Here is a 23,694-nt window from a genome sequence, read left to right as displayed (position 1 = left end):
AGGAAGGTGGGCATGCAAAGTCTGCGTAAATACTGAGCTCTCAGGACCCTGTAATACAAGGACGAGTGTACCGTGCACCTTCTGTGCAGGTGTGGCAAATCCTCACTTCACCTCCAAGTGCATCCAGTTACTTCAGTTTAAACAACTACTTGTCAAGTGCTCAAGTCAGAGACAGCAAACACCATTCACTTCAAAATACATAAAATTTCACCAGGGACAAGATGTGAGCAAACAGGTGCTCTTCACCGTCACTTTCAGTGAGCAAACAGCATCATCAACGGCCACCATGCTGGAGGGTCACGGACTGGTACTCACTCCTCACCAGCCCTGGGATCTCCATAGGCTACGAAACTGAAGAGGAGAGGGGAAATCACCTGAGGGCTCTCCAAGTCCACAACATGCTTTCCTTTGCCTATTTTCCAGTTTAATCTTAAAAAAAAAAAAGCAACAACAACCCACACCTCCTCCCCCATCTCCCCCACTGCTGCACTAACACGCCACACGATGGAACCGGCTCTCAAGGTGGCGACACGCTACGATTACACAGACTAAGGGGTGACGGTGACGGCCGTCTCACAAGCCAAGGGGAGCACCCACACAGCCGTGGCTCCCCGGGCCACCTCCCCAAGTGAAGCCCGTTTCATTCTCATGTAAAAAGGGGGGAAATGGTACAGGGATCCAGGAGCTGGGCTTTAACAAGGCCCTTCATCCTGTCGCCCCATTCTGGTCATCATCCTTCACAAAAGCATGTGAAAATGATCAGACGTCAGTGAGTGGTAAGAAAATGCCTGGGATGTCAGCAAAGGACGGTTAATGGAAATCCCCTCCTGGGGCAAACTGGAGGGCACCATGGCCCGAAACACTCAGAAATCCATGGTTTTAAAGAAAGCAAAGGTAAAACTCAGTCCGTATTCACTAATTCAAAACAGCGTCCCTCCCCCCACCAAAATCAACTGAATGTTCTTTAATCAAAACACTGGAAAATCCAAACCCACTTAAGCTAAGTCAATTTTTCCCTTTTATTTCGTAACGAAGTTTGTGCTACTACAAAGAATTCCCTTACAAAGTCCTGCACATTTGCATAATAATGGCAAAGCCAGTCAGCTACCCTCCCATGCGTTCATCAACCCCAGCAAGTTTCACCCACTTGTCTGGGCACTGGGGGTCCAGGTTCTAGGACCGCAGGTGGCTGCCCAGGTCCAAATCGGGGATCCAGTACTTCCCGCTGTGTGCCCTGCACTCTGTGCCTCAGTTTCCTCACTTCCATAATGGGGGGTGTGACAGGTCCCGCTAAGGTCAAGCCCGAATACGAAAAGCACCCTCTGAAAACTTAAAAGCTTTTGCACAGCAAAGGAAAACATAAACAAGACGAAAAGACAACCCTCAGAATGGGAGAAAATATTTGCAAATGAAGCAACTGACAAAGGATTAATCTCCAAAATTTACAAGCAGCTAATGCAACTCAATATCAAAAAAACAAAAACCCAATCCAAAAATGGGCAGAAGACCTAAATAGACATTTCTCCAAAGAAGATATACAGACTGCCAACAAACACATGAAAGGATGCTCAACATCATTAATCATTAGAGAAGTGCAAATCAAAACTACAATGAGGTATCACCTCACACCAGTCAGAATGGCCATCATCAAAAAATCTACAAACAATAAATGCTGCAGAGGGTGTGGAGAAAAGGGAACCCTCTTGCACTGTTGGTGGGAATGTAAATTGATACAGTCACTATGGAGAACAGTATGGAGGTTCCTTATAAAACTAAAAATAGAACTACCATATGACCCAGCAATCCCTCTCCTGGACATATACCCTGAGAAAACCATAATTCAAAAAGAGTCATGTGGGCTTCCCTGGTGGCGCAGTTGTTGAGAGTCCGCCTGCCGATGCAGGGGACGCGGGTTCATGCACCGGTCCGGGAGGATCCCACATGCCGCGGAGCAGCTGGGCCCGTGAGCCATGGCCGCTGAGCCTGCGTGTCCGGAGCCTGTGCTCCGCAATGGGAGAGGCCACAACAGTGAGAGGCCCGCATACCACAAAAAAAAAAAAAAAAAGAGTCATGTACCACAATGCTCATTGCAGCTCTATTTACAATAGCCAGGACATGGAAGCAACCTAAGTGTCCATCAACAGATGAATGGATAAAGAAGATGTGGCACATATATACAATGGGATATTACTCAGCCATAAAAAGAAATGAAATTGAGTTATTTGTAGTGAGGTGGATGGACCTAGAGTCTGTCATACAGAGTGAAGTAAGTCAGAAAGAGAAAAACAAATACCGTATGCTAACACGTATAGATGGTATCTAAAAAAAAAAAAAAAAATGGTTATGAAGAACCATTGCAGGACCGGAACAAAGACGCAGACGTAAAGAATGGACTTGAGGACACGGGGAGGGGGAAGGGTAAGCTGGGATGAAGTGAGAGAGTGGCATGGACATATACACACTACCAAATGTAAAATAGATAGCTAGTGGGAAGCAGCCGCATAGCACAGGGAGGGAGACCAGCTCGGTGCTTTGTGACCACCTAGAGGGGTGGGATAGGGAGGGAGGGAGGGAGGGAGACGCAAGAGGGAGGAGATATGGGGATGCATGTATATGTATAACTGATTCACTTTGTTATACAGCAGAAACTAACACAACATTGTAAAGCAATTATACTCCAATAAAGATGTTAAAAAAAAAAGCACCCTCAGAGTGGCATGCAGCCAGCAGGACGCCCACTGAGCTGCTACTGCCATCACTGAACTGACCTCCTGCACCCTGCAGGCTTCATACACCTGCCAGCTGAAGCCACTTCCCAAGTCTCAAACTTCACGTGTGTGATTCTCATTAATGCCCTCCTCACACACGGACCTGTAGCCACTCCCTGCAGGTCACTGCCATTCACTCATTCATTGCTTTCAGCACAGTCCACAATTAACTGCTTCCTAAGTCCTGTAATCATGCTGTAAATAGCACTTTTAGCTGTAAGGACACAGGTATTGATTGGCTAAATGCAAACATTTAAAACAAACCACTTTTAAAGTAAGCAAAAAATGGGACTTCCCTGGCGGTCCAGTGGGTAGGACTCCGCGTTCTCAATGCAGGGGGCCCGCGTTCGATCCCGGGTCAGGGAACAACCCAGGTTAGATCACGCAGCATGCCACAACTAAGAAGTCCGCGTGCCACAACAAAGATCCCGTGTGCCGCAACAAAGACCCAGCGCAGCCAAAATAAATAAATAAATGTTTAAAAATGAAACAAAATAAGCAAAAATGTAATAAAGTGGATGGAGACAGGGCACCACGCAGGACTCAGGTCCTACTGGCCCAGGAGCAGCCAGCCAGGGGTCAGCTGCCACCAGATGTCTATACCTGCTCCTAGGCTCCAGGGCCCACAGGTGGCCCTTCGCTGCTGCCCTGGCCCCAGGGAGTCTGCCGAGCGCACGGCCCAGCTTTCACCAGCTGAAACAGCCGTCTGAGCGGTGGCAGAGCCAAAATGAAGAGGGGGCCTCTCCACTAGTGGCCAACAGCTGACACTTTAGGGACAGAATAAAAGGGCGCCACACATCAGGTCAGAAATAGTAGTTTCTGTGGACTGTGGCATGGTTTGGGGAGATAAACACAAGTTAAATGAAATTTTAACACGCTCAGGGTGGTTTTGCTAGTTTAAAAAGCTGGACGAGCTTCTTGGAAGTGTCGGTTTTCCAGCTCTCCACACAGCTTTGTTACACGCAGAGATGTTCCCCTTCCGGGCACCACACATCCCATCCATGCAGTTGCCTGTTTCAAATTAAAACACACTATTGAGTTACAGCACTAACGGGTCTGCTTTGTTTCTTCTGGGGCTTTGTTTAGAAATAACTTTGACAATGTCCAAGCAAACAACTTGGACCAAAGACCAGACGGTCACTTAGAAGAAAAAGAAAAATCTGTTCCCATTCGAAGAAGGGTTTTTCATGAGAAACATATGCTACATCACTCATCTATATCAATTTGTAGCCTCTAATCTCTAAACCAAAGCTCACCCCCAGTGGACGCACCTTCCTGGAATATTATGGAAGATCCTGTGGACTGACAGACGTGCTGCCACGCAGGGCACGCTCAGTGGAGTACTGGGGGCACTACAGAGGGTTTGCACCGGGAGGTCCACGTCCTTGCACAGGCACCCCTGTGACCAAGCCCTGCACAACTTCTCTGCCCCGTGGCCCAGGCCAGAGAGGAGCCTCCCCAGGTCGTCCCCAAGCCCGCACCTGCCTCACGCAGCCCTCGCCAGCCCCAGACAGCACTGGCACAAACGTCCCTCGAAGTGTAATTTTCAGATTCCCCTAAGAAGGGCATACTCCTTAAAGAAGCCACAACATTTCCTCCACCCGCTAAAATCATCGCTGTAATAATAACATGCACTGAGCACACCCTGGGCATCAGCAGGCACTTTCCATGTTAACTCATTTTTTACCTTCACAATAAAATGACTGTTAATATGATCATTGTAACAACAAGTTATATTAATTATTATGTAATTAACAATCACAGAACATTGATAATTACAATGAATAAGTAAAATCAGCATTTATTATATCTCTGTATTATATATAAAATACATCATGCTGACAAATGTCCTGATACCTCTGACACATAATTTGACATTGTTATTAGTTATAATAAAAATTGGTACTATCACCACCCCAATTTTACAGGCACCAGCAGTAACGTGGCGAGTGAGGTGATGCTGTGAACCCAGGACGCAGCTGCAGAGCCCCTGTCCAGTTCCCTTGGGCTCCCCCAGAAGGGGAGCTCCCCAGGGGGTGGAGCAGCTCCATTCTTTTCTGTTCTCAGCCTTGGGATACGGCGTCCACCCAGAGTGTGCTCAGCAGGTGTCCCGGAGCCCACCTTATGCATGAAGTTGACTTATTAGCACAGGGCATGTGTAATTAACACCTAGGGAATAGACATGCCTTGGCACTAACCGTTTCTATCTAAGTGCCTGTGTGTTTTTAGTAAGCAGCCTGTCTCCTCCCCCACCCTACACAAACACACAGACACACACACAGACACACACACAGACACACACACACACACACACACACACACCCTCCACCAAATGGACAAGCTAATCTCCACTAGCAACAGTGTTGCGCATGCGGTCACGAGATGTGGTCCTGCCCTCTGGCAGCTTAGGGTCAGTGAGAGACAGGACACCAAGCCATCCCTCAACACTTTACTGGGGACAGTAAAAAAGTGCTCTGAAGGAAGAGTGTGAGCTCTGAGTACACGTAAGGATGATAGTGAAACCAGCAGCTACAGGAGTGCTCGAGCCAGTTAAGCCACCGAACCTTCACAATGACTCTCTGAGGGAATTACTGGCACGTCATCGTCCTCTCTGTCTCGCACCTCGGTCTCATGCCCGTTTGGTATGACGGGCATGAGAACTGTCACACAGCTGGGTGGCACCTAACCAGGAATCAGGCCACAGCTGCCCGTGCTCATTACCTGTGTCCCGTGGGAGACCACCACCTGACACAAGCGTGCTGCCATCATTATTTACTTTAAACACTGTTGTAAACATACCCCCCCAACAAATAAATAGCACTCAGAAATGCTCAAGATATTGGTGAAAAGAAACAACATAGGGCTTCCCTGGTGGCGCAGTGGTTGAGAGTCCGCCTGCCGATGCAGAGGACGCGGGTTCGTGCCCCGGTGCGGGAAGATCCCACATGCCGCGGAGCGGCTGGGCCCGTGAGCCATGGCCGCTGAGCCTGCGCGTCTGGAGCCTGTGCTCCGCAACGGGAGAGGCCACAGCAGTGAGAGGCCCGCGTACCGCCAAAAAAATAAATAAATAAAAAATAAAAAACCCACTAATGCAATGTAGCATATGCTGCACAGCTCTCAGTAACTGTTAGAGAAGGGAGGACAGAGCAGAGCAGGCGCCCTAAGACGGCGTGCTAACCCCACCCAAGGCGGTGGACGAGAAGCGAGGGAGGAACTTCGGAAGCTAACATCCTGACTGAGTATTCCATGGCCAAATGCTGGGGGCCATGCACAGATCAGTTCTCCAGTGAGCAGGCTTGTTTCTCCCAGGGGCCGGGTAGTGATTCTAAAACTACTTTCTGTGTATGCTAGGTCTGAACAAATAAGCAAATCCATTGGGGATAATGAGACCCAGACTTCTCACTACCTGATGAAGAAGTTATAAATAAGGAAAGAAGAAAGCAAGAACAAACCATGTGATATTGGATTGGAATCAGAAATGCAAGTGTGAACTCATGGCTTCTAATACATACACAGAGAGATAAATACAGATGTGTATGTACACGCACGTGAGTACAAATACATGTATTATCTTGTGTACGCTGAGAGAACCAGAAGCGAGGGCACCCCAGGGGGCTAGGAGCCCACTCAGCAAGCAGGTCTCAGCTTCTCACACCATTTCTCCAAGAAAAAGAACCAGGGCTCCTCGACGCAATGAACTGGGGCAGGAAAAATACAAGAAGAGACTGCAGTATCCTGTAGGTCCAGAAGGGAAATAATTAGAAAATGGTGGGGTGTGTTGAAAAGGCGGAAGTACCAGCCTGAAAGAGCTCCACGTCCAGGCCACAAAAGACAAGGAAAGAACGAGGAAGTGTCACAGACTGGAGAAAGTGAGGGGACGTGCACGGTAGGCCCCCGAGGCTGGACAGAGGCCCAGAACTGGACAGGGGGTGTCCGGGAGACAGACATTAGTCAGACTAACAGCCAAATCTGTGTAAGATCTTTAGGCGACGTAACAGTGCTACGCCAATGTCAACCTCCTGGTTTGCGTAACCGTCCTCTAATTATATAAGATGATAACACTGAGGGGAGCTGGCACGGGAACGCTTGTAGTACTCTTTTGGCTACTTTCCTCTAAGTCTAAAATTATTTCAAAATAAATGAATCCTTACGAGTGCAATGACACGATACTTCAAGTACCGGAGGCTGGGGGAGCAGGAGAGACAGGTGAGCGAGGCGCCCGGAACGGCCGGGCGGAGTGACGGCTGCGCGGAGTGACGGCCGCACGTGGGCCCCCTGTACCGCTCCCTCTGCTTTCATGTGCATTTGAGATTTTCTTCACTAAAAAGTCCCTTCAAATTGTTTTCAAAGTCTGCAAAACTCAACTTAAATCTGCCCACTTCTACTAGTACGCTGCATTACCACCCATCCAAGCCCCAAATAAATCGGACACCTTCCGGACCCCCTGCTCTCCCTGGACCACACCTGCCCCACCCTCCGCCGGAAGGACCTCTCCAGCGGGACACTGCTGCACATTTCCAAGCCACTTCCCATCTCTTCTCCACCCGGCAGCCAGGGGCTCCTCAGAAACATATGAGGCACGCGTGCATCTCTCACACCTGCTCCCCAGGGTACTGGATTAAAAGCACTGTGCTCAGGGAGGCCTCTGCCCCCGGGCCCATGCAGCCCCATCCCAGGTGCAGCCCGACCCCAGGCCCCCAACAGGACAGGGTCCCCGCCGCCACATTCCACATTCGCTCTGGAATTTGCCCCCTCCCGCCTGCACTAAAACACCCGCCATCTCGCATGGATTTGTGGTGACCATGCATCGCACGTCTGTGTTCACGACTCGGTCAGTGAGCTCCGGGGGCAGGAGCGACCTGGGTTTGCACCCATCATCGTTCCCCGAGCACTGAGCAGACGCCTAGCACACAGTGGGCCCTCAGTATTTACTCAGAGTGAGCATTTTTTTTGGCGGTACGCGGGCCTCTCACTGCTGCGGCCTCTCCAGTTGCAGAGCACAGGCTCCGGACGCGCAGGCTCAGCGGCCACGGCTCACGGGCCCAGCCGCTCCGTGGCATGTGGGATCTTCCCAGACTGGGACACGAACCCGTGTCTCCTGCATAGGCAGGCGGACTCTCAACCACTGTGCCACCAGGGAAGCCCCAGAGTGAGCATTTTTGACATTAGACACACAGGCCTGATCTGGGTATTGGACTCTCATATTCTTTCCCACCCTGTTGAAGTCTGTTTAGCTTTACTGTGTTTATCTAATTGTCCAGGTTCCAAACGTACTCTAAACTCTAGCACAAAGAAATGGATATGCCTTATAGCTATTAGGTAGATCTTGGCAAAACACGCTTAAATCTAATATCTTTTTCCACTTTGGTAACAGAATATGCCAGATATGATATATTACATTAAGAACTTCACTTTCTAAAAGGCTGTGATGACAATAATCAGTGTGGGTGAGGGCATGGAGAGACAAGCCGCTGCTGGTAGAAACGTAAAGTGGTGCAGCCACCATGGAAACAGTTCAGCAGCTCTTCACAAAGTGACAGAGTGAAACCCAGCAATTCCACTCCTAGGTATGCGCCCAAGAGAAATGAAGACATATGCCACACACCATAGACGAACATGGGGTATACGAATGTTCACAGCAGCGCTATTCACAACAGCCAAAAGGTAGAAACCACTCAAATGCCCATCAACAACAGAATGAATGGATAAACAAACTGCGACATAGCCACATAATGGGTTATTCAACCATAAAGAAAAATGAAGTGCTGACACACACTAGGACACAAATCTTGAAAACATTATGCTCAGTGAAAAAAGCCAGACGTAAAAGGTCATATATTTTATGATTCTATTTACATGAAATATCCAGATGAAGCCAATCCACAGACAGAATGCAGACTGGTGGCTGCCAGGGAGGGAGGGAGGGAGGGAGTGGGGAACGGGGAGTGACTCCTTAATGGGTACAGGATTTTCTTTTGGGGTGATGAAAATGTTTTGGCACTAGATAGAGGTGATGGTCGCCTGATGCTGAATGTACTAAATGCCACTGAATTGTTCACTTTAAAATGGTTTATGTTATGTGAATTTCGTCTCAATTAAAAAAGAAAAAAGAGGCTGTGACATTTTGAAAACACCGCCTTCTCTGAAACACCGATCTTTTTTCTCTCCCTTTGTTGACGTGCAGACACACTTGGAATAGACCACACAAGTAACAGAAGCAGGGGAAAGCGCTGTAGGTTTGCCTCAAAGGAGGCCAGGGACCTGAACCAGGGGAATAAAACCCCACCTCACAGCAGCAGCCTGAGCATGCCCTACCTGAAAGATGACTCTGCAAGATTCTTTAACAACCATCATTCTACGACACGGACTTAAGAACACCTATTTTGATAAAAACATGCAAAAATAAAATATAAACCGCTCTTCAAATAGATGTTTGTGGGAACGACACCAGGTACCATCGGATAGCTTAGTAGGGTGTGTCTCATCCTTAAAGTACGTTGTGCTGGGATGGCAACTCGCCGGCCAGCCAGAAGGGCACCACCCGCGCCCACTGCCCCCGTGGCAGACACTGATAAACCCATCTGGGCGCCCTCCCCCTCCTCCGATAAGCCCAGACTGGGGTTCAGCCTCTTTCTCAACACGATGCTCCAGGCACCCAGGACGCCCACCATCTCCGGTGAGATGCTTCCCTGGTGGAATGAGATCCAAATCCCTCAAAAAGTCAACCTAGTTCTTTGTTTCTCTTCTAAAGACAAAAGAAAAAAAAATTACCACCCAGAGTTCCTACAGTTTTATAACCAAATTTCTCACCATCTATTTACATCACAGCATTTATTTATTTATTTATTTAAATGTATTTATTTTACTTATTTATTTTTGGCTGCGTTGGGTCTTTGTTGCTGCACCCAGGCTTTCTCTAGTGGCGGCGAGCAGGGGCTACTCTTTGTTGCGGTGCGCGGGCTTCTCATTGCGGTGGCTTCTCTTGTTATGGAGCACGGGCTCTAGGCGCGCGGGCTTCGGTAGTTGTGGCATGAGGGCTCAGTAGTTGTGGCGCACGGGCTTAGCTGCCGCACGGCATGTGGGATCTTCTCAGACCAGGGATCGAACCCATGTCTCCTGCATTGGCAGGTGGAGTCTAACCACTGCACCACCAGGGAAGCCCACAGCATTTATTTTTCAGAGAATTTTCACCCAAGACATGCATTTTTCCCTTAACTCACCCCTAGAATGCCATCATTGAGAGAAAGTGGCTCGCCAGCCCTGTATCACAGGACCCCAGCACCTGGTGAGGCCACAACTCTCAGCTCGGTCCCGAGTCCCATCGCAGCACCACACCTGCCCAGCCCTGCCCTGTGCACTTGCATGCATTAATGTGCTTTATCCTCACAGGAAGGGAGGCACTTCTCCCCACTTTACAGGTGAAGACACTGGCTACAAACAGGCGCGGGTGCTCTCGGGCTCCCCACTCCGCGTGCCCAGGCAGCTTCTAGCTGGAGCCTCCTTCCAGGCCTGCCTCCTGGGGGCACAGCTTTGGACAAGGTCTAAGGAAGCCAAGAGGGAGGCAGCTGGCCCCTAACGGCCAGAGCAGCAGTGCGGCTCAGGGTTGCCCGCGCTGAACCTACCCACACTGAGGGCCAATTCACTCACAGGAGGGCGGTGGAGAGGTTGCAGGGTGCTGCGGAAGACTTCACTGCAGGCCCTTCGAGAGGTCACGCGTTTACCTTCCCACGGACATCCACTACCTATCTAAGTAGGTCAGTTGGCAAGTGGCCTCGTGGTCCACTTCCCTCCACACTGCCCGACAGTCAGCACCCTGGACTCCAGGCGGAGCTGGAGAGAACCACAGGGCGCCAGGGGTAAGGGAGGGCCAAGCGAGAAGAGGCGCCACGCCGGGCTGGGGGCAGGGCTTTCCAGACGCGCACACAAGTTTCAACTCAATTGATTTAGCTTTTAAACAATAAAGAATTGAACGTAATAAGGATCTATCGAGTAAAAAGCAAACACTACGGTAGACACTGGAAAGACAAAAGATAACCAAGATGGTCCTGGGCGGCAAGCAAATGGGGTTTACAACAGAATGAAGGAAACAGGCCCCCACCAGGCAAAATGCACTGGGTGCTATAAAGATGCAAAGTGAATGCCATGGATTTTTCCCCCCGGATTTCTTAGGATCGCCTGAAATTTAGCATATCTACAAAAGAAAGCTTACCCCTGCAGCTCCTTCCCTACCTGGGGTCCGCCTCGCTGACGCCAGCAGGTCAGCTGGGGGGAGTGGTTTTCACCTCCCGCCCCAGACACAGGCCTCCCTGCTCTCTCCACTCTCCTCCCCTCAGCACTGACCTGCCACCAACAGGGAACCCTACCACGTCCCCACCACACATAGGTGAAGACTCCTGTCACCGGCCAGACCACCCCGGCCTGTCACACACCTGCCAAATACTCAGAGGGTCCCCGTTACCTGCAGAAGAGAAAAAAGCCCCACCCTCAGCTCACCTTCCGGGTACCCACAGCATCACCTCCAAACCCCCGACATCACGCTCAGCGCCCGCCTACCCGGACCGGCCTCTCTTCTCAACAGGTGGTCCTGCCTTCATGCTGTTCACCGACATTCCTCTGCCTTCACGACAGATCCAGACCCAACAGCTGCCCAGGGGAAGTTTTTCTTGTGGATACAGAGCATCAGCGCTGTACAAACCCTAATGAATTAGTGGAACCTAATGATTACCGCTCGACAGCGACTAGTATTCACACCAAAAAAAAGCAACAAAGCCCAGAAAAGTAGAACCTGCATCAGATCAAGCCTTTGGGTCTGACCACTAATTTGCAGGAAATCCACACAGGACAGACAAACACGCTGAATTACACCAAGAAGATGCAATCAGTGAAATCTAGCTGGTGGGCAAACGAGACAGCACACACAAGCCAGCTTCTTCAACCCACCAACAGTTAGCAGTGGGAAAGAAGACGGCGAAAACTAGAGATTAAGAGAGAGGTTGTTTAGGGGAGACCAGCCCGGTGCTCTGTGACCACCTAGAGGGGTGGGATAGGGAGGGTGGGAGGGAGACGCAAGAGGGGGGAGAGATGGGGACATATGTATAGCTGATTCACTTTGTTATGAAGCAGAAACTAACACACCATTGTAAAGCAATTATACTCCAATAAAGATGTAAAAAAAAAGAGTGGTTGTTTAGGTCTGGTGGGGGGGCAGGGATGAAGAGTCACAGCTAAGGGGTACAGCCTTTCTTTGGGGGGAGGGGACAAAAATGTCCCAAATTAGGTTGTGGGGATGGTTGCACAAGCCTGTGAAGGCACTAAAGCACGCGGAGCTTTACGCTTTAAATGGTGAATTGTGTGGTACGTGAGCTACATCTCAATAAAGCTCTTATTTTAAGACGATACTGAAGGCTCACATCAGCCAATCACAATGTGGGCCTCACCTGGATCCCGACTCAATGAGTTGTTAACAGTCCATGACACGTGAGAAACTGAGCAGATCTGGACTAACTGTGTGGTCCAGGACACTGGTAACTAGGGGCTATGTGAGGGGGGAGGGGGAGGAAAAGAGACATCCTCATCTCACAGAGGTATCTTCAGACATACTGTAAATTAAATGAGATGACTGGGGTCTGCATCAAGACAAGGAGCAGGGGGGACTTCCCTGGTGGTCCAGTGGGTAAGACCCCAAGCTCCCCACGCAGGGGGCCCAGGTTCGATCCCTGGTCGGGGAACTAGATCCCGCATGAACGCCGCAACTAAGAGTTCGCATGTCGCAACTAAAGATCCCGCGTGCCGAAGATCCCATGTGCCTCGACTAAGGCCTGACGCAGCCAAAATAAGTAAGTTAATATTAAAAAAAAAAAAAAAAAAAAAAAGATGAGCTGCAGGGACTGCCCTGGCGGTCCAGCAGTTAAGACTCCGCGCTTCCACGGCAGGGGCGCAGGTCCGACCCCTGGTCGGGGAAAAGATTCCTCATGCCGCGCAGTGCGGCCAAACGTAAAAAAAGACAAGCGCGAGGGGCAGGGCTGTGCCTGGGGCTCCCGATGAAACACGGCTGTCTGTGGGGACCGGCGGGGGCAGGACACAGGCTCTTCCCTCCGCCATAAAAACTCTGCCGGCTGACGCCCTCCTCTGCCCAGCCCCTCCTGGGCTCAAAGTCCCGCCAAAGGCTCCAAGCTCAGCAAGACCTCCCTCCCTCCCCTTCTTCTGGTCCAAGTTGCTCCAAGGTGCCTTCTCAATGCGCCTGCACTGACCACCACACGCAGGGCCGCGATCCCGCTCACCTGGCTTCTCCATCACAGGTGCCCACGTGACTTGTACACGACTTGTTTCGATTCTCCATCTCCCCTCGCATATGCTCTGACTGTTCACCCCCAAAAGCTTTCCATGCCTCCAGCTCAAGGTTAAGTTGTAATTCCCAGTCTTGGCACTGAGACGCCCTCCAAGTCTAACATGATGTTCTTGTGGTGAGGCACGTGTGTTCACACTGAACACACCGCACACTTGTTAAAACAGCAGCCCACAGCGGGAACAAAAGGTCCCCAGCGATGTCCCCCGCCCGCAGGCACCTGTAGAATCGCAGGTAGAAAAGTGTCTCCTGGTTCACCCAGCTGTGCCAGCTCATCACCTGGAGACAGAATCTGGTGCTCCCCCGGCACCACTCCCACCACGTGACACGCAAGGTGGGTCCCCACTGCACAGCACAGCTGGGTCTGTTCTGAACGACTCTGCCAGGAACGTGAGCTCCGAGCATCAAGGCCAACCTTTCACTTCCCTGGTACTGAGCCGTACAGGGCAGCCGTGGATACAAAGCACCTGGTAAATGGTATTTATCAGGGGTGTGGTCTGTGAAATGTATTCTATCCCTCACGGCTTACAGAGTGAAGAGCCAGAGGTCAGCCAGGAGGTCAAGGAGGGGGGCGCTCATCTGACGGAGAGAAGCCACTGTGCGTGGAGTAAACAGCGAAGATAAAGTGACCGAGGGACACGATAACTCATAGGCACTTCCTGGGGCCACGCACAGAGGGAAGCGACAGCAATCTGCCCGCGTTCTATCATCTGATCAGAGCACCTCCGCCGTCAGGTGTTCATTCTCTGTACGAGAAGGAGCCTGAGGTTCAGAGAGGCTGAGTGAATGCCCAGCCACACAGCCAGGATCCAAGTGAGGTCGGCCTGACCTGGAGCCCGTGGTCTGGGTTTGCACCACAGTGAGAGGAGGTCTGCTGGCAAGTCACGGCGACACCTAGCTCCTGCGAGCTCCAGACTCTCTGACACCCCAGTTTTTGTCCAATGTTATCCTTTTTATCGCTCTGCATCTTCCTTTGCCTTCTCTCCACTTTTCACTTGTACTTCTCTGTTAGCTCCTTTGTTCCTACAAAAAACAAATGATGCCACCTCCTGCTACCCGTAAGGCCAGGAGAAGTCCTCGGTTTTCTCTCGCTCTGCTCAGCCCGCCGCATGGATGGGACCATGCTCCACAAGAGTAGCGGCAAGGACTCTGAGAACACAAGTGCCGCTGGGACAGGAGCCTCGGTCACGGTCCCTGAGACTCAGAGGCAGCACCAGCTACAGAGCACCCCAGTCACGCCAAACACCCTGCCACGGTCGCGTCTTGCATGAGCTCGGTTAAAGCAGGGGTTTGAGAAACTGGTGAGCAAGTGCCCAGCGCAGGGGCCTCCCACTCTCCAGGTTCACACACGAACGGCACAACGCACACCCACCGACCCCTGGGCCACGAGAACGGGCCCGCCGGGTTCAAGCTCCTCCACCGGCATCCATGTGGCATCGTAAGAATCTACTCTCAATGGCTGTATTATTTAACTTGGAGTCAAAGCTGACGAAACATCTCAAATGACTCAGACCTACGAACCTCGGCATTTTGACCTTTTATGTGCAACTCTCTAAGTACTACAGCTCAGAGCTGAGACACCCAGAAATAACGTGGAAAACCACAAAAATAGTGCCCCTCGAGTGACTGCCCAGGAGGCAGTAGGGAGCGTCAAGATGGGCTTCAGCCGCAACGAGACAGACTCAGGTGATGAGCTGGCTGGCGTCAGCCCGGCTACAGCTCTGTTCGTTTGGTGCTGTGGGTTCTTAAAGATGGATGCAGAACAATTTTCACTGAGAATTCACTTAAGTCCCCAGGAGTCCCTTTCTGACCCAATTCTAAGTGAAGCTGCAGACAAGTTGTATTCAAAGCAACATGGAACCGTAACTACAGCCACTGAAAAGGAGTGGTCTTCATTCAATCAGACCTCTAAGCTCGCTCAGGAAGGGAACCAGAGGTAAACTAAAGTTAACTTCTTACAGTGCATCGCAAGGGCCTCTTCAGAACACCCACACTCCCACCCAGAACCCCTCCCCCTCCACCGGCGGCCCCACTCTCTCGGGGGCTGCCCTCCAAGGTGTGTTTCCAGCATAAGCTGCTCCCTGGGGCTGCACTCGCTCTTTTCTGCTTCCTCCCCCCGCCCTCTCTCCCAACACCAATGGGTCTCAAGCTCCTCCTAAAAAGCAAGCACCTGGGACATTTGCAAAATGTAATTTCCTGGGTCTTCAGGGGCAGAGATGCGGAAAAGGCTTCAGGTGATTCTGCGACCAGCTGCGGGGGTGGGCGCCAGGCTGCATTCTCCCAGGGCCCCAGCTGTGGGCAGGCCCGTGAACCCATGTCCCCCTGAGCCCAAGACCCTGTCCTCCACCTCCAGCGCACGCCTCAGCCTTCCAGAACCTCAAACTCCACGTGTCCACGTGCCACGCACGATTCCCCTCCCTGGAGCCTGCTGGTCCTTCTGTGGTAACAAAGCTAGATGCGACGGCACCTCCTTGTTCAAACATTCAACAAGTGGGGTCAGGAAGGCGAGGACGCGGCCAGCTCCCCACTCCCCCTTCGTGGGCTCTTGCTCTGGGCAGGCCCCTAATTCTCCCCACGAGGAGGCAGGACCAGACCACTGTGCAGACTCGCGCCCACCCTCGGCCGAGACGAAGGTCCAGCACATCTCATTTCATGCTCACAACAACCCTGAGGTTGGTGCCGTCCCCTCCCCCGCCCCCCATTTTTGAAGTGCAAAGCCCGAGGCTTAGAAAAGATATACAACCGCCAAAGTCACGGAGCTGGTGAGGCGTGGTCTGGAGTCCAGATACTACTGGATGCCGCCGCTAAGTGGAGTCTACCTGGTAAGTGCAGACACCGAGATGCAAAGCCTGGCCAGGGCCAGAGTGCCGGCCGCTGGCTGCTCATACTGACGGGGTACCCACCCCTGTACCCACGGCCATCCCACCCAGACGGGGTCACTGTCTTAGGCCCTGACTGCCCACCCTTCGGTCACACCTGCCCCCACGCTGCTCTGCCAGGGCCGCCTCTCCCGCCTGCAGGGCTGCTGGAATTACCTTCCCGGGACCCGTGCGATCACATGACACTCCACACGCCACCAAAGCAGATGGCGCCTTTCCTGGGGGGACGTGCCACCTGCCCACCGGCCGCTGGGCCTTCACACCCTCTGTTCCCAGGGCCCACTAGCTCCTTCCTCAGCTCCAGTCACATCAGAGGTCCACAGAGGAACAAATGCACCACAGGACGAAGACGTGGAAACCTAAGGCAGCCGGGCCCAGACAAGGAACCTGAGGCCCAGGACGGGGACAGGGCTGGAGCCCATGACCAGGCTCCCTGCCTGTCCACTGCTCGAGCCATGACCTTGAGAAAAGTGAGAGAAAGGCGAGAAAGGTGGGGTTTCAAGTTCTCAGCAGGCAGGGCTGGGCCGTCTCCTCCACCTGCAGTGAACCACAGGAGGGGGATGCAGCGCACCCCTGCGGCACAAAGCAGCAGCCCTCTGAGATGGCGTCTGTGACCTTCAGGTTGTATGAGGATTTTAGTAGTAAGTGGGAAGCACTGAGGCGTCAGACAAGTGAGCAATGCTGAAGCCCTTTGTTTCTGAGCCTGTCTACGAGGCTAAGATTCAAGGAATGTTGTTAGGGGGACATCCACCCTGATTGGCCACCGTCCGTGCACACCTGTCGTCCCAGGGAAGCTATTAAGAGTGCCCTGTTTCACTCGCACAAGTTCCCAGTTTAGAGGATAAACTGTAGCGTCGCCAAGGGTGCAGCTCTGTCCAAAGATAACTTAGGACGGCGCAGCGGCCTGGCCGCAAAGAGTGAGGACGTTTCAGGGTTTTAAATTTTGAGGGAAAAAAATGCAGACAAAAAATTAGAATGGTAAATACTTAATGACCTTTTCACTGCCTAGAGTGAAAAAGGACAGGCCTGTAACCCCAGCACCAAACCCCGGCCTGGGAGGCAAGGGCGCTGGCAGCGGGCCATCGACAGAGGCGGCTAAGCTGGGGGTGAGTCACAAAGTCGAGAGAAATGACTGGGAGCAAACAGAAGGGCGCTGAGAGCCGTCTCCCTACCACACACTGGGGAAGGAGGGGTCCACCGAGTCGGATGAGGAGAGAAGCTGCACGAGAGGCACGAGCACCAGGCTCGTTTTCCACGTCACACCGTGGTCCTTCTGCTGACAGAGCCCCACGTAAAAAGTGGATTCCACTGCACTGAAAGTTAAAGATGCAAAGCTACCTGTCCCAAAACATCGCTGAAGATAAGTGCGTCTGAATTAAACTTACGAGCAACTGGATCTCATCAGCCTTCCCCATAGAAACACAGGGACCTGAACAATTAAAGAAAACTGGGGGGAAAGATATGCAAGCCCTGAAGAAGAGATCTTAAGGACCTCATTGTCTTACGGGGTGAGGGTGGGGGGCTAGCTGTAGAGTCGAGATTAAAGAGCCTCAAAAGCATAAAACCAAATCCGTGTGTGAACTTTTAATAAAATTCAGGATCCAAAACAACCGGGAAGTAAACACACTTCTGCGATGAGAAAAATTGATTACGGACTGTTAAGTGTGACAATGGCACTGAGTTGTAAATGTCCCCATCCTTCAGACATGGTACTTAAGTATTCAGGGTGAAACGACAGATCTGGAACTCACTCAAGAGTATTTCCGCGAAGAAGGAGAAAGGGGCAGATTTGAAGCAAATGTGGAAAATCTTGATAGTTGTTGAAGCTGGTGATGGAGAAATGGGAGCCGTATTATACCACTCAGTCTACTCATGTGTACTTTAAATTAATTCACAATAGAAACTATTTTAAAAGTCAAGTGATACATTCTGAGTGTTCACAAAACAAGAGGGCAGCAGACTACCCAGCCACGCCCTCCGGCCTGACACAGCTTCACCCGGGCAAAGGGCCGGCTGCTGCTTGGCAACAGTGCACTGTTATTGGAAGAGCGGTCGTATCTTCACTGAGATAACTGAGGGAGAAGAAGCGGGGTGCAGGAGGAGTTAACTGACACTAGAAACTACAGTGAAAGTTGGTCATTCTCAGAGTTGTAATCCTTAGATGTCGCTGAAGTTACTTTGTAGCAAAGCTGTGCGGAATGGAACCCACAGGAGTCTGAGCACGTGAAACCGACAGAAACAACCCCCTTGGAGCATGCAACATTGAGACTCCATTTAAGGTCTTTAAGTGGTTACAAAAAAAAATTGACTGATCATCTGTGAAGGTTCAGGGTCACTGGGGAGTCCACCCATTCTAAACCACTAACTCTTTGGAATAGTTAAAAAAAAAAAAAACCTAAGAAATAGTAACATACCTAACTTTAGAGTCCACATACCAATTCACATATGTAATAGCATTTGTAACGGGCATAACGCAGGCTTACTGTGGACTCTATTTTTTATATTAACTTACTTAGTAAGTCACTTAATAATTGTATTAAAATGGAAGTAGCAAAACTATTTGTAATTTTTTCTACAATCCAGATCAAATGTCTTTTTATTATTCTAAATTAGGAAATACATTAAAAAGAGTTTCATTGAAGAGACTCTATTCCAAAAATTCCTCTTAAAAATTAAAAACCTTAGTGTGTAGAATAAAATTAAACAGCACCACAGCCTTATAATGACAGCACGCGTGCACAGCCTGAAATTTGGTTTCATTCCCATCCTGCCATTGGTTAAGAACTACCCATTTATTTTTTCAACCAAAGCTGTCCGATTTCAGGGCAGGTTTATCTGTGAACCGAGAACAAGCGGCCCTCTCCCCACCAGGCCACAATGCAGAGGCCCACATCAGAGCATGATTTTTCCAAGAGCCGTTAAGGACCTGAAATGAGCCTGGAGATCCAGAGAACTAAAGCTTTCTTGAAAATGAAATAGACCAGAAAATATCCCAGTGCAGAGCACACAGCATGGGTTAGCTGTGCTTCCTGAGCTCGAGTTTCAATTACACCCGAACACGCGAGGACATGGGTCCAGTCTACATGTAACAGGTGTTTCTTATTGGGGGTCAAGGTCAAAAGGACTGAGAGCCACTTCTTTAAGGAGAATGTATGGAGAGTCAGCGGAGATCAGACAGATCGTCCTAATGCTCGCTGGCCATATGACCTTCGCAAGGCTCTTAACCTCTCTGAGCCTCTGTTGTCCATCTTCAAAATGACCACCACCAACTTAGCAAGCTGTCCGATGGATTAGTTAACGTCAGACACAACACAAAGGTTTGACCTTCCTCAAGGTTCTTCGCTTTTTCTGGGCCTTCAACTTTTAAACTGAAAATGTGAAAAAAAATGTAGAGTGTAGTGGCTAACACTTGCTGGGCTCCTCTACAGGAATCAGCGGGGAGATTCTCACTCACGGAGGTGAGGGCCGACCCTGCCATGTCACGGGTGGGCGCTGCCCATCCGGGGCTTCCCGGAGCCAAGTCTGCTCCCAGGACCCTGATTACAGAGCCCCCGGCCCTTCCCCACCGGGGCTGAGTCACCTTCCAGATTACGGTTAAAACCATTACGCCTAAAACCATTCTTCCATCAAACTGCTGAGGGCCCGTAAGGATTTAAAAGTTGGTCAGGCTCAGCCTTGGAGAACCTTTCTAACTAAGTGACATCAAAAAAAAGTATTCACAAGGCAGAGAGCTGTTTGTGAACAGACACAGCAGTGGGGGAAAACGTCAAGGGACCCAAATGGATCAGGAGAGCCCGGAACAGGTCGGGCCAGGGCCCCATCAGCAGGAGGCCAGGGAGGGCTTAGGGCCCCTGGGAGAAGGCAACAGTATGCCGAGCCGGCAGGGCCTGCAGCCCGCTGGAACCTGGTGGACAAAGGGGACGGGAAATGCCCTGTCCAAGTGGCAGGGCCAGCGGGAAATTTAGGAGCCACGTGCCTGGCGGGAAACGGAGAGAGCTTCACAACACTTCACCATTTTCTTGGCCCAGCAAGTTAATCGCCCTTCCACTCTACATCAAAAAAAAAAAGTTAAAAAAAAAAGTGTTACTGCTTTAAGTTTTTTAGAACTTTTCTAAAGAAAGAGAGGCTGACTAGTAAGAAGGGATGCTAAGGAAATCAGCACATCTCCTTCCCTTCCTCTAGTAAACTGCAAAAGGCAAATTAGTACTTGAATAAGGAGCCGGTGTGTCTGGAATGAAAATGAGACGCACGCAGTTTTAGGGTGCCGCTTCCTATCCCTCTCAGTCTACGGCCCTAACTACCAGCACGAATTGGCCAAAATTCAGCATTTCCAGACTTTCCTTCAGAGAAGGGGCCGCAGAAGTACTGGCAAAAAGAAAAACGAAACTGAGAGCGCTCCAGGCTCGCCGCGGCTCGATCTGCGCCGAGCAGCAGCGCTCCTCCCCGTGCCGCCCGCGCCCCGAGCTCGGCGCCCCCGGCCCGGGCCTCAACGCCCTCTGGCGCTTAGAGCCCGACCCGGGCCTCGGCCCCCGTCCCCGCCAGCCCCGTCGGCCCCGCCAGCCCCGCGCGGCGCAAGGGCCAAGGCGCCTGGCGCAGGAGGCCGGGCCAGGCGGGCGCCCGGGCCTCGGGCCTACACGCGGGCCGCCCGGCCCAGTTCCCGCTCCGGCCCGGTCCCAGCCCACCGGACCGCGGCGGGAACGCAGCGCGGGGAGGGCCCAGGCCGCGCGGGGCGCCCCGACGACTCGGGCCCGAGGAGGCCAGGGCTGCGTGTCCGCCGCGGGGCCGAGGAAACGGCCGGCGGCCCCGATCCCCGGCCTCCCGGCCCGCCAGCCCCGATCCCCCGGCGCCCGCCCGCTGCCCGCGCCGCGCTCGCGCCCAGCCCGCCAACCGCCGCCGGCGCCGCGGGGAGGAGCGCGCGAGCGGCCGGGCCGGCGCCCCGAGCGCGAGGACTCACCGGGGCCGGCTCCCGAGTACATGGTGGTGCCGCCGAGGGGCTCCGGGGCCGAGGGGCGGCCGCGCGCGCGCCACGGGCCCCGACGCCGCGAGCCGCGAGGGAGCCGCCGGCCGCACGATCCGCCCCGGCGCGGCCGCCAAACAGGTTTACCCGACGCGGCCGGGGCGGCGGGCGGAGGCGGCGGGCGGGCTGGCGGGCGGGCGGGGGAGGGGCGAGGGAGAGCGGGCGGGGGAGGGGGGAGGGAGGCCGGGAGGAGGGCGGGGGAGGAGGGAGGGGCCGGGGGAGGGGAGGCGGGGCGGGTCCGCGCGGCGGCGGCGGCGGCGGCGGCGGCGGCGGCGGCGGCGGCGGCGGGGTGGGTGGGGGGGCGGGCAGGGGATCGGGGCGCGGGTGCGGGCGCGGGGTTGGGGGGGCCTTGGGGGCGGCCCTCGCAGCCACTCAGAAGAGCGACGTCTCCTCCGACTGGGCGGAGCGGGCCGCGCGGCGCTGCCACCGGAGGCCGGGAAGAAAGAAAAGAAAACACACCCCTTGTTTCCCCGCCGCCGAGCCCGTTCTGGCTGCTCGAGGGCCGGACCCTTCCCCACCCTTAGCCCCCGCCGGACCGGGTGAACTTGGGCACCGTGTTGACGTGGTCGTGTCGCGTCCTGGCGCCCCGGCATCTCCGCCAGGCTTTTTTAAGTTATTAACGAAACAGGAATGTCGCGAAGGTTCCTCCCGACCCGGAGCTTGAACTTGAACGCGCCCCGGTCCTCGCTCACTACCACACCGCCACCTCCCGGCCGAGAACCCAGATAATCCACCTAAAGAACTTTAGTTTTTGGTCAATTTTAGCTGCTGTCAGTGATCAGATCAAAATAACACGCCCCATTCCAGTCCTCGGGGCCTCCCCAGTTTCTTGACGTTGGGTCCTTATCCAACCCCCTCATGCTCCTCCGTGACTCTCGGTATTTGCCCCACTTGTGCGGAAACGTCCCCTCCAGCCCAAATCCTCCTCCATGGATCAAGTCCCCTGGGATCCAGCTGTTTTCTGGAGCCTTCTCCAGGGAGGCGAGCCAGAGGCCAACCCCCTTCTCCCCTAATTGGTGGGCGATCAGCAACCAGAAGGTGAAATACAATCCAAAGCTGCTCATTGCCTTTTAAACATATCTGCCTGCTCATTCCTTCACCCTATAAGCAAGTATTTATCTGCACACTGGGCGCGAGTAACTGTGCTCCTCCGGCCTAGGGTGGCAGGAGGATGAACGGGAGTCCTGCTTGCAAGCATCCAATAGGTTTATTTCTAGTCTCTGCAGTCCTCAAGGACATTCTTAAATAAATGCAGGAGAGCCAGCCTGTCCTCCAGAGAGAAGCTTAAAAAGACTTCGATCTTCACCAAGTCACTGATATGAACAGGAGTTGGTCTCATGGCATCAGCCTCAGAGACGCCCATCCATCCCTCTCCAATTCTCTGCCCCCCACCTCCACCCTCACCGGGGGCTGGACCACCTCTCCACCTTACACTCATGCTGTGGGAACACAAATCCGCACTTGATCCTAGGCTGCTACTCAGCCGTAATGTGTGTTTAGGAACCCAGGAAGTCCGGGAAGAAGGCACACCAGGGTGGGACTGGGTACCACCCAGATGTCCATCAGTCTTAGAATAGGTGGTGAGAGCCACATATACCCATAAAGTGGAATCTAGCGATGAAAAGGAACACCCTTCATCAAAGTACAACAACGTGGAATCTCTACAAGGTTGAGTGAAAGAAGCCGGAAGCCATACTGCATGAGTCCATGTATAAAATTTCTAAAACAGGCAAAACTGAACTACATTTTTTAGGGAGACATCATTTAGTAGTAAAAAGCTGAAGAGGAAAAAAGGTGGCTACCTAACAGTCAGAATGGTGGGTGGGTACTGCTGGGTATAGGGGTGCTGTGTGACCACGGAGAGGCCTGGGGTTTTGGGGCACGAGCCTCCTTCCCATGACAGAGCTGTTCCTTCTGCAAGTCTCTTAAGCTGCACATTTTTTAAAAATATACTTTTCTGTACCTTTGCTACATTTCACCATAAAGACATTTTAAAATCATAATCATAAATGGTATCCCTCTGTTTAGGACCCTCCACGCCCGAGGGCTGCTCTGCGTCCGCCCGGCCCCCTCCCTCACACAGCCACCGCGCTATTTTCCGCCCCAAATCACTGAATCACTCGGAGGCCTCACGGCTCTGCTGCGTGCTCCTGTAATCTCGAGCCTCAGAGAGCGCCCTGAAGGCGCTCTAATTGCCGCCTCCCTTCAGATCGCCTTCTGCTTCTTTGATGCTCGCGTTGGGTAACTTTGTTGCAAGGGCTCCTTTGCAAGTCTGGCCAGATACTGTCTACCCAGCGCTTCCTTGCGTTGCTTCTCTGCAGAGACAGCTCTAGCCTAAGCCCCGCCTCCCCGCCCTCCCTCACCAGGGATCCTCCTTCGCCCGCGTCTCCCAGGCATCACCCTCCACCGCTAGTGTCGAGGAATCCCGCCCCCTTTCTGCGCGCCCCGCCTTGTCCCCCACGAGCTCCAGGCCCTCCACGTCAAGCCACGTACGTCTCCTCTCCCCTCCTCCCAACCCGCTCTTTCACCGGTGTCCCAAGCACTGCCCACATTCACCATCCACCGAAGAAAAGCCCAGGCCCCTCTGCCCTGTGCCTCTTCCCCAAGGAGTGAGTTCACTTAACCCACTTAATCCAGTCCACTCAGTTCTCTGGGAAATGCCTCTAGAACCTTCTCCAGCCCTTC

At 52.7% G+C, this 23,694-nt stretch overlaps 1 protein-coding gene across 5 annotated transcripts in view; it reads right to left on the bottom strand.

Annotated features, from left to right (window-relative positions):
• AGO2 (argonaute RISC catalytic component 2) overlaps positions 1–21,097 on the bottom strand; it is a 108,455-nt gene extending 87,358 nt beyond the window's left edge. For all 5 annotated transcript variants that reach the window (XM_067712808.1, XM_067712810.1, XM_067712811.1 and 2 more), the window contains exon 1: positions 20,947–21,097. In XM_067712808.1, the coding sequence (XP_067568909.1) occupies positions 20,947–20,968 (22 nt within the window). In that variant the 5' untranslated portion in view covers positions 20,969–21,097. The remainder of the gene's footprint in view (positions 1–20,946) is intronic.
• Positions 21,098–23,694: the final 2,597 nt, after the last annotated feature.

This window comes from Pseudorca crassidens, chromosome 17 (assembly GCF_039906515.1).
Source record: "Pseudorca crassidens isolate mPseCra1 chromosome 17, mPseCra1.hap1, whole genome shotgun sequence".
NCBI classification, from domain to species: domain Eukaryota; kingdom Metazoa; phylum Chordata; class Mammalia; order Artiodactyla; family Delphinidae; genus Pseudorca; species Pseudorca crassidens.
This window is presented reverse-complemented; position numbering and strand designations above follow the sequence as displayed.